The 19,080-nt window shown below is 39.6% G+C and overlaps 1 protein-coding gene and 1 pseudogene across 2 annotated transcripts in view; both read right to left on the bottom strand.

Moving 5' to 3' along the window:
- Nucleotides 1-1,754: 1,754 nt before the first annotated feature.
- On the bottom strand, nt 1,755-3,497 carry LOC146460913 (tubulin polymerization-promoting protein family member 2-like). Its single transcript, XM_085087813.1, has 3 exons — nt 3,161-3,497; nt 2,915-3,059; nt 1,755-2,183 (listed from the first exon to the last, which is right to left on the bottom strand). Exons 1-3 carry the CDS (start codon nt 3,343-3,345, stop codon nt 1,995-1,997), a joined length of 519 nt encoding a protein of 172 aa, XP_084943939.1. The 5' UTR covers nt 3,346-3,497; the 3' UTR covers nt 1,755-1,994.
- Nucleotides 3,498-6,385: 2,888 nt separating this feature from the next.
- LOC146460914 (polycystin-1-like protein 2) overlaps nt 6,386-19,080 on the bottom strand; it is a 47,327-nt pseudogene continuing 34,632 nt past the window's right edge. The window contains exons 13-18 of the transcript XR_014857560.1: nt 16,472-16,720; nt 14,106-14,771; nt 13,444-13,680; nt 11,223-12,464; nt 10,033-10,198; nt 6,386-9,914 (exon numbers count right to left, since the gene is read on the bottom strand). The product of XR_014857560.1 is annotated as a polycystin-1-like protein 2 (transcript). The remainder of the gene's footprint in view (nt 9,915-10,032; nt 10,199-11,222; nt 12,465-13,443; nt 13,681-14,105; nt 14,772-16,471; nt 16,721-19,080) is intronic.

Consider the following 19,080-nt stretch of genomic DNA (forward strand, 5'->3'; position numbering starts at 1 on the left):
CTTTGGGTAATTTTTACGAGGGCATGTCAGTAAATTAATGTGACATTAAATCAATTTCTGTTAACCACCTTTAAGTTTGTTTTACAACAACTTTACTTACTTTACCAGAAGAAAGAAAACAAGCAAATTGAGATGTATGTAGCTAGCAGTTTCGTTGGGGTTTGGTGGTCCGCCGCGGAGCCACGAAAACAAATGGGGAGATGAAAACGTCAGGTTGCACAATGAAACCACCATGCAGGTATGCAGGCTAAGATGTACGCACACTTAGTCATTCTCCATTAAAAGTACGCTTGTATTAGCTTTTGGTTAGTTTGGCTAATGTAGTTTCATATCTTAACTCGTTTTGACAGCATGAAAACTGCTGTGGCCTGGGACTAACTGTATTTTTGTGTCATTATTAAGGCCAATAGTTGGCATGACAGTCTTCAATCTTGGTCCCTGTTGTCCTCTTTTCCCAATGGACATTAAGAAGTCACTCAAACATACTGTATGTGGTCATACCGAGCCATTTTAAGGTAGTAATGGGGACCAGAACAACAGTACATTTTAATCTGTCTGATTGTGACCACTCTCTGTGGAAGTAATGTACCATCAATGATATTAAGTAATGATTACTTAAGTTATTGTAAATAGCTGTAAATGTCAAACAGATCAAGGGAACTATTCAAGTGCTCATGATAGTGATTTTTTTTTAAATGGAGGTGTCAAACTTGCGCTAAACTTAATTTACCTTTTACTGAACTTCAATCCATCATCAATAATACAAATATTGATCGGGCTTCCATTTTACCAAAATAAACAAACTTGAGTTAACCACTATCACCTCAGTATGAACACATAATATTAAAACCACTGAAAATAGAATTGCACCAGTAACTCACTTTTATCAAAGTGCGTGACGCTGCAGCTATTTTTTACAAAAGAGTGTACCAGCAAACAGTTAGGGAAAACCTAAACAAATGCTTGCTGGGAATCATGTGACTGGTTGGAACATTTCTTCTTGTGGTAAGAAGTGCACATGCTTTGGAAGCCAGAAATTGAAGGGCTCCGACCAGTCATGTGGACACTGACCAGTACTGTGGACTGGTCATGTGCTCCATGTGCTGACCAGTCATGTGGACTGCCTGTGGCACTACTAGCTGTTACTTATTTTATCTTTCATGTACTGCATACACTTCACAGTACTCCATTCCCTTGTTAACCACATGCCAGCCTAAAGCCTGGTTTTTACCAGCCTGGGATCTGTACAAATACTGAAGAGCACTGAAGGATCAACACACTTGCATCTCTGTGTATCTTTCTTGCTGTTTGTGTGGACTCTCTGTGCTTGCCAAATGCTAGTGAAAAACCAGGATTTACAGAAGAGAAAAGATTTTACTTGCCCTGAAACTCCATTTGAAACAAAAGTGCCCACATCAAACACATGATTTACTCATATGATGGCAAGTAACATTTCCAGACTGCAGACTAACCTTAACTTATCAGAACTACAGGAGGACTTATGAGGGCAAATAAGACCTATAACCTCAACAGTCAGCAGTCTGGATTGGCAGATCTGATTTGGACAACAATATTTAGGTAGTAGATAAGATAATCAGCTTTGATTGCTTTCTTTAATTTGCATTCCATAGTTCCAACTGTGTGGGTGGAGCAAATGTTCCCTCTGGTGCAGTATAAGGAAGGGAGTTTGTGATAGCACTCCAAATAATCAGAACTTCTTGATCAATTTTTCAATCAATAAAAGAAGGAAACTGTTGTAATGCTGTTGTCTTTATTGTCTCAGGGTTACTTATGACAAAATTTCAGTGAAAAAAAGTTTTACAATTATTTATGCCTGTCCGCAACGTGCAGTTTCACTGTAACTGTTCTGTTTGCAACAGTTAGGGATCTTCACTATAATAGTAAACATTATTAATTTAAAAATTGTTAAACTTGATCAAGTCATATCAAGAGAATCACGCCCAGTACAAAATACATGTAACACAATCCCTTAGCTAATGCTTATCGTCATAAGTACCCTGGCCTTTATAACCCCCAACATAGCCTTCTGCAGCTTTGGCATCAAAGTCTTTACGACCCTCTAGGCCCTTGCCTTTGCCAGTCTCATCAAAGCGCTCCTTGTGAGATCCAGTGTATTTTGAAGTATCAGTCAGTCGATCAACTCCACCTGCCTTGCTTTGTTTCTGCCAAAAAAGAGAAAAGAATAATTTAACACTTTGTTATGGATGGATGTTAAACCTGCCCCCTTCATGGTTCCCATAACCTAAATCTTGGTTTGCTCCCTTTTATTCAGAAGGCTCAGGCCTCTTTGCACTTTCTCTTTTGCCCCAATGTTGAAAACTTTGACCATCTCCCACCTCCTTGGGGTTCCTACCCCATTTTTTCCCGGTTTCCTTCTTGTCTTTCTACTATCTTTGCACCTGATGCAAGGAATGTGTTGTTGCAGAAAATATTACAGCATGCATAGCACTGGGGGTCAGATTTCCACAGCTGGGTGAGTCCTGATCGAGGTCCAAAGTATAAAGCTTCGAGATGTCATCCAGTCTATATTATTTTTATTTGTCAAAAGGCAGTTTGAAATGCCCACTCATGCATGCAAATACCACAAGTGCAAGCCAAGCCGGAATTTGAATAATTATTATACATGTGCCACTATTAACCTTAAACCATCATACTGTACTAAAACATTCTAATAATTTGACCGACAGTTTCAAATTGTCATAGTTTTAACTAATTTTAGAAATGTCTTCCAGACCCAGAAAGAAAGCGATTGTATCGGTTATTGTCTATTTCCCTTGTACCACACAAATGATACCACAGCAAATAATTACATGTAGCATAACTGCAGCATCCGCGTTCGACTGTTTATAACATCACTGTTCGTGACAACAAAGCTTCGCACTGGGTGACTTACGGTGGCTCCAACTGCAACAGGACCTTTCCCAACACATATCGCGTCGATCAGCTTTTGCACCTGGTCTTTATTCCCATACTTTTTCTCTGCACACAATTCCAAAGCTTTCTTAAAGCTTGCGAAGCCTATCTTCCGTTCCGTTTTGCTGCAAGGGGAAACAAACATGTAATTCAGATTATAGTGACATATTGTAATGTATAACACGATTCAGTGCCCACAAATTGAAAATAAAAGCGTTGAGCTCACCTCTTGACTTCAGGTCTGTTAAAGATGATATCCGTGTCAGTTGAAGTAAATTTCTTGTCGTATATTTTAAGATCTCGAAATAGTTTGCCAAATTTTGCGTTATCCATCATAGGTTGAGCATCCTTGCTCCCTGCTCCAAACGCACAGAAGGACTTGAACACAACTTGAAGCTGTTCGTCGGACATCGTTAAAGCAAATTTTCTGCTGAAATAACTCTTCAATTATCTCATCAAATATCCTGCTGGATTATGAAGCAAACACAGAAGGCAGATGGCTTTAAGCCTGGAAGGTTCGCGTCTAAATTTTGGGACAAAAGAAATGAACAGCGATTGGCTCGGTCACGAAATTACAACGATGCCATAGTAACTCCAGCCGAGACGGAAATATAAACAAAGCATATAAACATTACAAAAATGGGAGATAGCGAAAAGGTGTATTTTTTATATTTTACTATGTTCTCAGAGTCACAATTCGACGGCGACGACGGTTGAGTTGCAAGACTTCAAAATTTTATACAATTCGCATTTTTCTCGCCAAACGTCACGCAATACTTCGCTTCTCTTTGCTTTTATTGTAAAACTGAAAATAATAAAGTTCTTGCGTTAACAAGCAAAATAAAGCGGTCGCTGTCACTTTTTATTGTTCAACCTTAATTGGTTAGGACTCAGTATAAGAGTTCCGAAAAACATGAAAAAAACAAAACGTTCCGAACAAATACTGAAGTAGAGGTATAACAAAAGAATTAATTTCTGAATAAAAACGTCATGCCGTACTAGGTTTCGAGCACTTTCTAACAGACCATCCCATAATCCAATTTCAATCGCATTTTTTTTTTAATCCAAACAGCCAGGTCACTTGCATCAAACATCAAACATCGTCTTCAATACAGATGAAGTACGAAGATTTTTCGACTTTCAGAGATATGTCGCACTGCCATGCGGCAGTGAAAAATCACGAGAAGTACACGTGAAGGCACATTGATCTGTCACGAGATATTGGCTACATGTGCGAAACACAAATGGAACCACGAGCCACAGGCTAGTTCTTTCATTGTTGATGGTCGAGAAGAGTATAGACCATGAAAAGCTGCCGTCGATTTTGTTGTTGTTGTTTTTTACATCTCAAATCTTGTAAAGCTGTGAATGGTTTTATTTTTTACATCAGTCAACTGCAAATTTGTCAAATACAGATCTTGTAAATTTGTGATATTTTTCTATACCGAGGAAATTGCAATTTTTCCTTGCCTTGCTTTTCATGTGACGTCATATTTATCGGTCAGCACTCTCTAGAATTTTGATATAGTTAATGTAAAATTGACGGCAGTTTTCTATGATCCGATACTAACACGCGTTACATTTGACGTTATTTTATTGTCCGCACTCTTATAAAAGACAAGGCCATTGAAGAGTACTGTTCGCTTATTCCAGGCGTTTAAGTGTGGTGGGAGCGGCGGAAAAGATCATATGCGTTTTAAATATCTTACCGCTCCTTGGCTTTCAAAAGGCTATGCCCGGTCATGCAAAAAGGCAGCATGGGCGGAATTTTTTTTTTTTTTTACGGAGAAATGTATTGCAGACAGCTAAAGCCTCCAAATTAAATTTAATCAGATATGTTAAATCCAGTGTACCGACATGTATTATACATGTATAGGGGAACTCATGGATGTGCTGGGTGTGGTGTTCTGTTCAATGTTCTGTTTATAATACATGATATACTGCTATCACTAAGGACACAAATTATGATCTATCAGAGAATCAAATCTGTAGACTAGTGTACAGTCGAACCTCTTTATTACGGTCACCAAGGGGACATGAATAAGTGTCCGCATTATAGAGGTGTCCATTTAAGAGAGGTAGGCTTTATATGGAATTCGGTCGGCTCAGGGACCAAGTGAACTGTCCGTAATAGAGAGGTGTCCGTAAGGAGAAAACAATACAGTGGAACCTCTCCTTACGAGCACTCGGAAACCTCTGATCTCTATTACGGACAGTTCACTTGGTCCCTGAGAAACCGAATTCCATACTTATTCCTACCCCCTTGGTGTCCGTAATAAAGAGGTTCGACTGTATTTGATCTCGGCGGGAATTGAACCCACGACCTCCAGATTTCATATTCCGCCGTTGCTCTACCCACTGAGTTACAAGACGAGATAATTGCGTGGGTTCGATTCTACTGGGACCAAACCACACTTACCGGTAAACCATTCAGTTTTACATTTGAAAGATCGATATTTAGGTGTTCGAGTTCTTTGTGTATTAGTTGTGGGTCGTGTGTGACATATGGCCCGTTCTGGGTAAGATGGTAGGACGTTGAGAAATCCATAACGATATTTTTCATTGGTGCTCACAATAATACTTGGAATACACTGAGGAAATGGCTTAATTTGCGGTTATTTCTTTTTGTCATGACTAAGCCCTTGCCTAAAGATAATGTTACACTTTGAGGAAAAAGTTCACTTTTGAAACGTTTATTGTACTGAGTTAATCCCCTTGTTTACATACCCATAGTGCAATAGTTCAAATTAGGAGTAATTGTGTATTGATGAACGATTTTTTTTTATCTGAGTGTCGACAGTAATTTTTGCCTTTGCCTTGGTCTTGCTTTACCACGCTCTGTAATTGGTTAGTCAACCTCGCCCCACTTTCTCAACCAATCGTAAACAAAACCATTTCAGTCGTGACTTGCTCGTACGTGTTTTCGTCAGCTTAGCGCTGGTTGCGATGTATTTGCTTCAATTGGTTAATTGCACTGTTTATGTCTGTTGTGATTGGGTAGACTGTTCACAGTCCCCTATTTTTCCGTAGGATTTTCGAGACTTGTACGCTTCGGTCGAACTCCCGCCATCAGTTTGTAAAGGCGAGCGCAACCTGGGGAGAGTGTCAAAACTACTGAGGGGGGCCCTAGTCAGGGTACATTGATAGTTTAGACACTCTCCCCAGGTTGCCTTCGATTCGCCTTGAAACCAGATGGCGGGAGTTCGATCGAAGCGTACGAGTCTCTAAAATCCCATAGTGATTGATTGTGCAGAGTAATTACTTTGGTTTTACAAAACTCAAATGGCAACCGCTCTTTTGCCATCTTTTATGCTTTATCTGAATAGCTAGAAACACGGAAAAGGCGTAATCTATAAGCAAATCTGTGAAAAAATCTGTACCGTTTATAATAACCACAAATAGCAAATAAGGGCGGTCCAAATCATCACCTCCTCCGAACTTAGCACTTTACCGTTCTTTTATTATTTCCTTATCACTTACAATTTATTTAGAATTATGACATTGTAGATCATTGGCCATTGGAAGATACATTTAAGAATAATATATATATATACAATATGTTTATACCGTACGACCCCGTTAGCGTTAACAATCCAATAACCAAAGGGCTTGTTTTTGTCTTGTCCAGCAGCGTAGTTACCAGGCCTAGGCGCACTTACCAAGTGAACAGAACTTCGTGTTGGAGGCTTGGGGCAACTCTCCTGGACGTTTTGTATTCCTAATTCCAATTGACTGGACTCCGAATTCCAGCACACTCTTTTCCACTCATGTTTCCGGCTTTTTTATCTATCGTGTAACTGGTCTCAGTATTTTTCACTAAATAAAAACACATTTCTTTGCTTTGTGCAATAACAGTGAATCATAAACACCACCTACACCTGGGCTTTTGTGTTCTCTCGTCGAGCAGGAGCGATTGTAACCCCTCCCTCATAACTACGAAACTAATAAAGCTATGAAAATGACACTAGGAGAATAAATAGTACGCCCAACTATGTTTCCTTTCAGGTTCGCGACGAGAACTGGTTACGTAAAATGACCTGGCAATAACACCAAGATTGACAAACGGTGGTCATCTTGGATTTCTGGATTTAAGAGAACTGGTCATAACAAGTTTGTTCAAACAGGACCCACCTTGTCTGGGGTAGGGGGCCCATCGAAGACACCACCTATCTTGTGAACATTACCCACAAAATTTTATTAGCTTTAAAATTTCAGTTGACAGAAATATTCAGCTAGCAAGAGTCAGCATTGCTACATAAACAAGAAAAATGAGGTTTGAATCTCACTGTCATTTTTTACTGCTGGAAAGAGGGGTGCCTATACAATAAAGACACCACCTTTTGAGGTCGAGGAAGGGGGGTGCAGGCAGAGGCCACCATCTATTTTGGAGTTTGGTGGGTCCTGTTCGAGTATAGTAGTTTTAACCACTTCCCTAAAATAGGAACATTCCATTTTCTAAGAAACTTGCCTGTCAAAAAGTGGTTACCATGGTAAAACTAAAGTCAGTAAACATGACAACTAATCACATGAAATTGTTCCCAGATAAAACTTGGAAAAAGTCACGATGTTCCACGGAGTTTGCTTAAATATTGAAAAAGGTATTCAACTTCAAAGTCACCCCCTGCCCCCGATCTAGATAGGGTTAACAGGAGCTACTCCGTTGTGAGAAATCACCAAGAAACCTCTATTGACTCCACTTAAGCAGTGTCAAAGGACCATTTAAAAGTACTTTTTTGTGATGATTTCTTCAGTGTGACTTGTAAATCGCATGTTAAACGACAGCTATACAGCTGCCACCTAAGACAAATCAATGGAAATTAACACATAGGCCTAAACTGAAAAATGCGATTTACATAACACAAATACAAAATGTATAGGGCTAAACAGTTCCTCTTTTTGTACCCTGACCAGGTCGCCACTTAATTATTGGTATGGCAAAGTAAGAAGACAGGGTTGGTCAGCTACGACCAGTGCTGCTTTTCATGATTCTAGCTGTACATGAAATGTCATAAAATTGTTGTGGAATTCAATAACAGTGAATACATCCCCTGATGTGATTCAGTCTAAGTAGTCTATTAAAATCCTGGATTTTAATAGTCATTTCAAGATAACTTTATACTATTCCTTGAGTATGTGACCCTCTTGGTGGTTTGGCTTGGTCTCTTAACTTTAGGAGGAGGCGTCGGGGCGACGCACTGCACCGCTCTCGGTGAACTTTGGCACATTTCGGACCATTTTGAGAGAGGGTCACGTTCTCGGGAGCTGTAAAAAACAGGACACTCTGAAATTATGAAGGCATTGCCAGCTCCTTTGCCTTAAACGTACTTATTTACATTTTGTTATTGGAAGAAAGTTCATAGCATACAAGTAGTCTGAACTGCCTAGAAACTGAAATAAACCAACATTATTAAACGTCATGCCAACTTTGACAGCTACTTTTACTTTTAAGGTAGCAACAAATGCAAGATACAGTCTTTCCTTTTGAGCCCCCTTGTCAATGCCATGGTCAAAGTCAATGATATTTTCACCAGAAGCTGGATTATAGTTATTGCTTGAAGATCTGGCTGGACTGTCCTTGTTGCAATTGGTTGCTGTAGCAATGTTTTGAACAACATAGTTTGAGGAGGAAAATTAACCTAGTTTGAGCTGTTGGCATTCCACTAGTACTCTCATCGTAACGTTTTTTCACATGTAGAATTGTCACTCATGTTTGTCATGTACACAAGCCTCGTCCATGCGTTTGAGAACCTCAGTCAGCTTTTTGTCGAGCACATATATTTGCGGCAGATTCTGAATGACGTCTATGGTCTTCAGGTGGCTGCTGATTTGGTCAAAAAACGTCTTGGACCTTTGATTAGAAGTATTTACACCAGGTTCTTCTTCTTTTCTTATCTCCAACGCCTGCGCAGCGCTTACTGCATCATTTAAGGTAGCTATAAAGAAATTCATCAGTATAATTGTAAAACCCAGCAGGAGCAGGGTGACAAATGCATGACCAATCACCGGGTTGGCTTCAACAAGCTCTTTAATTGGCCGAGCTTTCACTTTCCCAAGGACTATTTCAAGCTGGAAAGAAAACGCAGGCCAAACACTTGAATACCGACGAACATGTGATCCAAATACCAAAATCCCCGTCAGCAGGAATGCAAAGAATACCACTGAAAGAACAAACAGGAAAGAAAAAAAGTTCCGCATCCAAATGCGCAGAGCACGAGCAAACACTCTGCTGTACATGTTAAAATAGGTCAGCTGCAGAAGCTTTACCGTTGTAAGAAAAGTGATACCCCATAGGAGAGCCGTCTGGAAATTGACTGTAGCAAAGATGTTTTTCTTCAAGTCTTGTACACTCTTAGTAGTGTGATAGGCCTTGATAAAGCTGAACACGACAACCGAGATGGAGGAGGTAAGGTGTGCAATGTCTAGCCAACACCAAGCAGAACGTAAGTAACGCCGTCCTTGACGAGTTGACGTGGCTATGGTATCAACAATTTTGTAGAAAACCATTGCGATGAAGATGATTAAGCAAATTGCCTGGAAAGCTTGAACAGTTGCTTCTGTGTTGTGCAATGAGATTGTTTCGATATGCCGCAAAGTAGTAGCTCGTCCTGTTTGGGTGAGTTCAAAGAAGAAGGAAGAGACGGCTAATGTAGTGGTTGTTGGGTTGAACAGGTTAAATTCAACAATCACAGCCCTTGTTTGACGGTCAACCCAGTTTTGTGATTCTAGCAGGTTCGTTATGGCGATGGCAGTTTCTTCATCGTAACCCAAGTCAGCTGAAAATCCCCCACCACCGTACCAGGCATGATGACCCCATTTTGATGACGAGTTTAGTTCTTGTGCCGTTTTGTACACCCAAGGAAGAGGACACTGTTTGAATTTCATTCCAGTGTTTGGTTCTTTGAGTTGGAAAGCTTGTCTGGACTCTGTGTCTGAAGAATATGTATCGTAACAGGTATGCGTCTTGTACGCTGGGCATTGGACTAGAAACGAAAAAGTAAGTGCAAATAATGTTAATATATGTAGTGTATTCGAAAAGGAATAACAACGATCTTTAATGACAAACGCTCACTTAAGAAGATATTAATAACAATTGCTGACCTTTTCTTGCTCTTAGTTGACGCAGTCGTAACATTCCAATCATAGTAGATTGGAGCTCACCGCTCACCAATGAAGACTCCTGGTAATCAGACTGGTGGTAATCGGAATAGAGGTATGGAATTAAGGTCCCTTTTGTCCAGTTCCAGAACAAACTTGGATTTGTTGCCTAAAAAATAATTGGCATGAGTAAAAAAAAACATCTTGTGAGAACCCTTGTGATCTGAACGGTTTTGAAGGGTCTAAGGATCACTGTTTATACTGTCTGATGAACAGGCTATGTTAGTTAATAACCTGACCTTCAATGACATGTATTAAAACAAGATCCATGAATTCGAAATGTTCTGGTCAGATAAAGTTTTGAAAATGTAGAATTTTGGTTTGAAGGGGAACGCAAAAAGATTTTTTTGCATTTCAGGCGAGTTGGTTTCACATTTATAAATAAGTTTATTTGAAAACTGATTACATTTACTGATAGCGTGACAATGTAACCTGTGCTGCAAAACAGTTGTGCCAGCAAACTACACTCACTAAGAGAGGCAACGTTCTCGTTACGTTCGTTGGGCCTATATTTTCCACCTTCAAATTCTCAGAGCGCAGTAGAATACCTCTTGACCATTATTCCTAAAAATTATTATTTTAGGAGACTTTGTCCTCACACGACAGAGGAGCTAGATCCAGCGGCATCGATGACTACCAATTCAAAAAAGAAGTGTGATTCGGTCTGGTTGCCTTTTATTAAAACTCACGATAGGCTACTGCACCACAAGTAAGTAGTGGACCTCCCATCGGTCCTATTCTACACCAATTGCTTTTTCATCTGCTGTCTGAACCTGAAAAACTAAACCCAGCGAATTTCGACTTTTGTTCCCAGAGTTAAGTAGAATCACTTTCAAACATTTTGAACTTAATTTCACCTTTTCTGATTTGTTGTTGTTGCTTCGGAGGTGTTGCATCAGCTTTATATCTCGATATCTCGACCGATTTGAAAAATAGGTTAAATTGTCCTTATCATTTTACTTAGCAATGCTTTCATGTGAATCCAAAGTCAAACGAGAGAAAATGTTGTTTTGTATTAATCAGAAGTTGAAATAAATGAAGTTGAAATTCTTTGCTTCTTTAACTCAATGTGATCTTGTTTTTTATTGATAGAAGTTTGTAGCATGTATATATTACGAAAAAGAGGTCCTTACCGTCTTAAAATTCCCAACGTGATCTTCCAGGGATTTGAATAAAACATAACGTGCCGAGTCCCTGTTTCCATATGAAAGCACTCCAATGGCAAGAAGAAAGATTAAGTAGAAGCCTGCCTGATGAATGGATAAACGATGCCTGGCTTTGGCGGCACTCTCCTTTCTCTGTTTTGATAAATCAGTTTTTGTCATTGAAAGAACTGTGACTTTCTTTATAGGCATTTCCCTGTTGCTTTGGTGAGAAGCACAAGCTTTCTTAGCTTTGCATTTTGTAAACATAACGGTCAGTGATACAAGTAGAAGGCACTTAATTGGCTGCACTATCAGAACGTCTTGAAAGAAAGAGATGGTGACTGATGAGATCCACTCCTGGCTTTTCTCGCTTCCCCACATGAGACTGTAGGAAACGGTAAGACTAGCTGAGGTCACAGTTAACATGGCGCACATGATACAAGTGGTATAGAAGACACACAACCACAGACGTGATTGCTCTCCTTGGACACGTGCTGAGCTTTTCTTAATTAACAAAATGATGGCATGCAATGGCAAGGTAAGAAGGGTGCATTGTATGCTAACGATAGCCTGTCTTGTAGAAAATTTAAGTGGTCCCAGGTTGATGGTTTGGTATGATTTCGTTCCCCAGTGATAAAATGCAGCATTCACAGCCATTGTACAGAGGAGCAGGCAAAAACAGGATGAAATCCTCTGAACTCTAGTAAAACAGTCCCCTGGGGTCTTGGTGATGACTGACAACCAGAGGTGACCGTTGGAGAACATTTCCCTTAGGGCTGTACTTGTTATGTTGGGACCGGAACAGGAAGGGCTTTGAACAACTTCGTTGGAAGATGACTCATCCTCGAGACTAAGCCATGTCTCAAATACAAATTTCCAGCAGCTTCCAGAATTGAGATTCGTAATGGTTACCCCTTCTAAATACCATGAAGGGTTGTTGCCTGAGTTGTCATGCCACACACAAAGCGAGTAAATTTCGCCAATGTCTTTACCTAGAATTACCGTAATCTTTTGTTCAGTCCCTCGGACGAAGATTGGATTGGGGTCAGTGCTGGTTTGGTTAGGTATCGAAATAGTGCCACTATTACCTTCGACTCCATAAATTATGAAAGATGCGTTGGCTGTTGTTCCTGCACCTGGCCAGACACCTGTCGTTATGGACATCTCGTATATGTGACCTTCCGATTCTGATGCAGCAAGACAGATAACTGGTGTCCCTATGTCTTGGAACTGAAAAATGAAATCACAAATTAAAACTAATCTTGCATAATTTAAAATAGGTGAAAAGGGTCCTAGCGAGCCACGCCGTTTCTATAGTTTATAATGTAGAATTTATGATTAGATTATACGTCGAGATTGACGACAGGTTAACAGCGAAACTACCAAAACTATGACTCGCATTTGTATTCACAACGCGAAATTCTCTCATGTAATTTTTATATTTTAGTGTCAAGCAGAGATATTTTCCCTTATTTCCAGCGAATGTATTTGGTTTGTATTCCTACTTTGAGTAAGCCCTCAGTTCTCGCTTTCCGAAAAGAAAAACTATATAAATTGTCATAACAGCCCTTCAAGAATAGAAAATAGATTTTAGACATTTTATTTGAACACTGCACCATTGTTTGGTATCCCAGTTTTCTAATCGTCCTAAGACACAGGAACAAAAGCGATCGACCGTTAATAAAATTTAAGGCTTGGTTGCTAAAAATCGCATGAACTGCAAAGCAATAATACTTGTGACGTCATTTGTCTTTGTTAGATGATATTTTATTTAACACAAATCAGCCGCGAATAAACGCTCGCGGTTATGATTCATGCAATGGGTTTAGAGCAGAATGATGAAGCAACTGCAGTGAAGAGTTCCTATTACAAATTCTACTAAAAGTAATAGTAGAATCCGCTGAATAAAACCACTGATTAATTTAACAATAGAAGATGGTAATGTAAGGCCTGATCTGGCCGTATTATCACTGTACTTGACTTGGATCCTCTAAGAATCACTTAATACACCAGACAAAGCTAAGGCAGTATAGATTAAAGACTGGCTGTTGTGATACAATTTCTCTTAGTCGACTGATGCCGATTTTGTTTTGATGCAATCTGTCAGTGTGCGGTATATTTCATATAAAAACGATTTAAAGCACATATGCTATACTACTGATGTGGTATTGTGCTGGCAATAAGTACTATAACATCCATGCATTCTTACCTGGGCCTTAATTCGGTTGTCAATCCTTCTAGCCAAAACAATCGCAACCAGGTAACAAAGGAAACAGGTCAGGATCGTTGCAAGGACAAGGAATTTGTCACTTTCATTGGGAGATAGAAGCTCGTCAAATACTTTCTGGAAGTTGATTTCATTTGGTGTCACCAGATAGGATCCAGCAAAAGAAGTCAAATGAGAGCAAGAACAGTTCAGGGTGGAGTCGTTAATGATTTCTGCTACCTACAAATGTCGTAAAAGAGGCAGATAATGAATCATTACCTTAATGTTATGTTATGTAATGTTATGGGAACAGGGGATAGATAACTAAAAATAGGTAGTATTAAATTTTTGAGAAAAAAGACACTCAAGCAATCACTGTACACTATGGCCCTTCGAGCGTTCTAGTCATTCATATAATCATTATTTGTTCGCTAGTCGGCAAATGTCTTAAAACTGGCTTCTCACATAGTTTTACAACGTTTTCAATTTAGTCCATTAAAGAAGACGTTGGAAGCTGTTCGGTTAAGTTCGTTTGTGCAAATGATAATCAATTGCAGGGTTTTTGAATAACATGGCATAAAGATATAAGTACGGGTACATATCAGTCTAAGTTAATTCACATGAAGTGAAAGAAAAAGACAAGAGAGCAAGGAATATCTGTTTACCTTGCACCCCGTAGTTTTCCAGGTAGATTCTCTTGAGTCCCAGAAAACGCAGGAAGCCTCTGTAACCGTAAATGTATAGTTCACGTTTTCTATTTGTGGACTTGGAGGTTCTTTTGTCTGAATGCATTGTTCCTGCTCTTGAGTTTCCCCAAATTCGCCTTTCTCTTTGTTCCCGCTGTTTTCCTTAACGTTGAACTCTGTATCAAGAAGATAGTTCCCAGGATTGAATGCAATGAACGTTATTGTAACGTTTGTTTTTCCCCTGCAAGTGATGTTTCCTTTTTGGAGCCACTTTCCGTGTACATGCTTGCACTCAAAAGGCCTGTTCTGTGCGGGTAAAAAGTCACTGGATCAGGATACTCGGACGAACGGTATATTGTAATGATCGTCTTGAGGAGCAACCAAGACCTTAACCACGGAATGTCCATACTGCACACTTATATTGTGACGTGTTAGCCCATTTAATTTGCCAAAGCCGGACTTGTTTTCAACAGGTTGAATAGTCGGATGATTCTGCAACGGTACTAAGATGGTAAGACCTGGCGACAGGCCAGACATTGGTATCAAGTCCTCGTTTTGATCCCTAACATCTAAGCTTGCCACATGTGTTGTCACTCTCTGGCTGCTTTTTGCCCAGGTAAAGGGGTTAAAAGGTGTACACCACATCTGCAAAATGTCATTAAACACATTTCAAACAGAGTCTTTATTTGAGGAACGGGAAATCTATTCAAGTTGACCCAAAAATTTCATTTCCAGAGCTAAAATGGACTTCAAACGGAAAAAAAAAACATACACATGAACTCTCTAGTTTGAATAAAGGACGCAATAGGACAGCATGATAAATCCAACTCGACTACAACTACTAAAAATCGGTAAAATAACTACTGCCTGACTTTAGTGGCAATTGTTTGTTTTTTTCAGTTTCTTCTATTTGCGAAGCAAAGTGGATAGGTATTTATATGTTATTTATTGTAATTTGAAATCATCTCAGTTTATAAAGGTGCGAGAATTAACTGATCGGAAGAATTTCTTCCAGTTCCTAAGTTTACGCGAGTGGAATAGGTTGATTTGTCAACCGAATACTATTTTCTTCGCGTCGTTTATGATAACTGTGCTTTAGTGAAAGCTTTTGAGTTCTCTCTGTATTGTCAGAGTCAATAAAACAATGTTCCTTAAAGAATTTCCGGTTCGCTTCATGCATGTAAAAAGGTTGTCACGCAGCTCAATTCTCGAGTCAGTATTCAGCAAAGTGTAAATTCTGTCATTATTGTGCTCCTGAAAGTTGCTATTAATAGTAAATTTAAGTTAGGGGGCCACTAACTTTTAGCAATTTTCGTAGCATAGTTTATGAAACCAGTTATCTTCACAGTTCACATACTCTAGGCTATTCGAACGAATTTCTAGGGATTCTGCATTATATACAATGGGCCAGTTATTTAAACAGAGTCTAACTAAGGCCGCGGCTTAAGGACAATCAGTGGACCTCCAAATCTGTTTATAAGTGGTTTATTCTAAGTAGATAAATAGTTTTCTAGTCTGGGATGCAAGCGTTCTTGTTACGGTTAGGTGCAAACGATGTTTAGATATGACTGTTGACAAAATTGAAAATGGCTTAGAACGTGGTTTTGTTAAACACCGTCTAAACGGTATTTTAACCCAATGTGTTTATTATTATAAATTTATAATCTTTATTTGGCCATTTTCAGTTCATTTCTTGACCAATTAGTTTACATAGAATGGCAGGGTCGATGTATTTTCGTAGCTATCATGTTGTGGGGTCCAAACGTACGCCCTTTGGTTCATAAAGTGTTAAACTTCCTAATTCCCTTAGCTCTCGAAAAAGGGAAGTACCAGAAATATAAAACACAAACAAAGAGGAAACAGCCTCCTACACCGGTGTTGGTGGCTGGTAGAGTTCGGAATTTCTGGTGGAGGTTTGCCCCTCGCTTCTTCAAATTTTTTGATTCAATCTCAGACCAAAAGTATGTAATTTTCCTATACCCATCCTAAGACCTAACCTCTGGAATTCATATTGGTTTTCAGACCAAGAGTGTCGAAATATTAAACTACTACTTTACGCGCACAATGGTCATTACCAGAAATTTGATGTTTAATGATTTGAAAGGTACATCGTACGTTAAAAACTCCACGGCACTGAGAGACACATAGGGTTATTTTTGCAGGATTAATACTAACACCATAACTAAGGACTGGTCTCACGAGCCGTAGTAGCTTGTAAATTAAAACTGCTGATAGAGGATGGTTGCTAGCTTATTATGTTTAGTTGTAAGCTTAACATTCTTTAGCATTGGGTACCATGTTAACCCGATTAGTAACCAACAAGCCGTTTGTAAATTTGATCATACCTCCAAAAACACGGTGTCGTTGTCAATGTTTCCTTTCTTTAAAGCCTCTCTGAGATCTTGGATTAGAAAGCTACTACGGCCCGCATTCAATTTCAACTGGTAAACGTGTTTTCCGCGTATGGATACCACAGTGATGCTAAGATATGTGGAATTAAATGTTTTGTTTCCGGGCCTCGTTGCCAGTGATTGGCGCAATCCTCGTATCATTTTGTCCTTCAGGGATAGCAGTGTAGTCGTCATGTTGGCGCTCTGAGGGAGAAACATGGTCATTAAAACAACCACAACAACAACTTTATTATATTACAAGCAAACAAATTACCGCAAAAATACTTTCAATCGGTTGTAGTTAAGAAATCGAGATGGTGGAAGGAGAAAAAAAGAAATTACATAATAATCATCATTCTCATTCATTCACCAGGCTGGAAATATACCATCACATTTCTTTCATATACCACACGTTCGACATTCAAATCCTAGCAGTATGCAGGATGTTTGTCCCATGAACCTAGTTTAATGGCCTTAGTTCCCACGAGTCTCCTGTAGCTCAGTGGTAGAGCATTCGAACTAGTAATCGGAAGGTCTTAGGTTCGACTCCTGATAGGAGCACTCGGATTTCCTTTTTTCCGAGTATGCCTGCGTCACTTTCTTGAATAATCATCATTCTCATTCATTCACCAGGCTGGAAATATACCATCACATTTCTTTCAAATTACAAATATCATACTAGATAAAATTGAAACTTAACTACAACACAGGTAACTCTAATATTAAGGATTATGGAAGAAATACAAATGTGAAATATAACTTACATTATACTGGTAAATCTTAGGATAAAGAAAAGATGCAAAATTTAGAGCTACTACATAACATTGATAATTTGAGTGATCTCAAGATAGTCTCGCTTTTTATGAGAATATCCATTTTGAAAAGTAAATGTAGACAAAGTCAGGATTTCTAAGGGTAATGAGTTAGAGACTTCTTTCTCAAGATTAGAAACTTAAAATATATCATGGTACAGTGCTTTTGTCATTTTTTTGTTTTTGCAGCGTTTCAAGAACATTCATATTTTTAGCACTAGGACAGGTTTCCCCGCGTATTCCCGTGAATATGCGAAGTAAACTGAATGGCTGAGAAGTAAACAACAAGACAGCTGTCTGACTACGGATTTGGATTACAATTGTACAGCATACCGGGGTATTAACTGAGTATAAAAGTGGAAATACGGGCTGTTCAATTTTTTATGTTCCCGGATTTTACAGGTTTTGTACACTTTCGCATTTTGTACCCATTACATTCGGTGTAATTTTCATTCCGGTCCGAGTTCACTCCGGTTCCGTCTTTGGCTCTGTATTCCCTGTTTACATAATGCCAGCACCTGAGAGAGTCATACCAGTGCGAATTCACCCAATGAACAGGAGCGAAGTTTTCCTTCGGGTACGAAAACTCATTCCGACGTCATGTAAACGCGGCACGGCGGTCCGTTCGTTCCGACACTCCTGGGAGTCTGAAACGGGTAGTGCGTGCGTACTCTTCGGCATCCAATCCAATATGGCGTCACAATCACGTTGCGTGGTCTCAGACTCGTACTTAGTCGCTATTTAAGTGTTTTTTGGGGTGAGAAGATTGGATACGAGGATGGATTGAGGCGCGCGGGATGTCATTAGAAAAGGCGGAGGAAAAATAAGGACTGACAGATTTCGTTTGAAAGATCCGTGCAATCGTGCGTAGAATCGTGCAGTGCTCTTTTTCAAGAAAACGGAGTAATTTTAGACATTTCTTGCAGTCAAAATTCACTGCGCGGTCTAGTTTGGTATTTAACGAGCGAAAGCGTTCGTCCGATGAGTGATTTCGTTTTTGTTGGTTTGTACTGTCGTGCTGCCGTAATGGCTTCTTCGCGGGAACATTCGCGGGAAGACGATGTGGGTGATTTGGACAGTTCCTTCAGTGAATTGTGGATCGAAGGTTAGTATCACAGTCATATTTCGTTTTCCTGCGAATGTTCCCGCGAAGAAGCCATTACCGCAGCACGACATTACAAGCCAACAAAAAAGAAATCACTCTTCGGACGAACGCCATATTGGATCGCAATCTACTAGTCGCTATTTTTTCATCGCCTCTTCCCATGACACCCCGCGCGCCTCAATCCATCCTCGTATCCAACCTTCTCACCGCACAAAACACGTATAAATAGCGACTGGGTACTAGTCTGGCGTGGTCTGTTCTTGCATTGAACGACTTATGTAGACAATGCGTCAAAACTGAGTTTTCTAGCACAGGTTTACCTGCTAGGTTGTTTCTGCTGGCAATGACTTCCCTTATTTTTATGCTAGTAGAAGAATTTGAGAAAGTTATTGCGGAAAAAGCTGCCACGGAAAACATGGCAGCCAGGATGGACGCCATATTTGTTTAATTAAACACACGTCAGCCGGCATACCTGTCTGAAAACTCCCACCGGTGAGTTTCCACAGGTAAATACCCTCTCAATGGTCACCACTGCACAAGTAATCCAGAGAAGAAAATCCCGATTTTTTCTCGTTTCCAATAACTTATTTGATATTATTTGTGCTGATTGGTCCAAGGTCTAACGAGAAAGATAATCTTAATCTTTA

Source organism: Pavona decussata, unplaced genomic scaffold, assembly GCF_977016875.1.
Source record: "Pavona decussata unplaced genomic scaffold, jaPavDecu1.1 SCAFFOLD_207, whole genome shotgun sequence".
Classification (NCBI taxonomy): domain Eukaryota; kingdom Metazoa; phylum Cnidaria; class Anthozoa; order Scleractinia; family Agariciidae; genus Pavona; species Pavona decussata.

What these genes read in the sequence shown, in the direction of transcription:
- LOC146460913 (XM_085087813.1), bottom strand. Translation starts at nt 3,345, where the DNA reads ATGTCCGACGAACAGCTTCAAGTTGTGTTCAAGTCCTTCTGTGCGTTT. An exon ending in AACAGACCTGAAGTCAAGAG is followed by an intron (nt 3,060 to 3,160) that starts GTGAGCTCAACG and finishes TTCCCCTTGCAG; the next exon opens with CAAAACGGAACGGAAGATAG. An exon ending in CTGTTGCAGTTGGAGCCACC is followed by an intron (nt 2,184 to 2,914) that starts GTAAGTCACCCA and finishes CTTTTTTGGCAG; the next exon opens with AAACAAAGCAAGGCAGGTGG.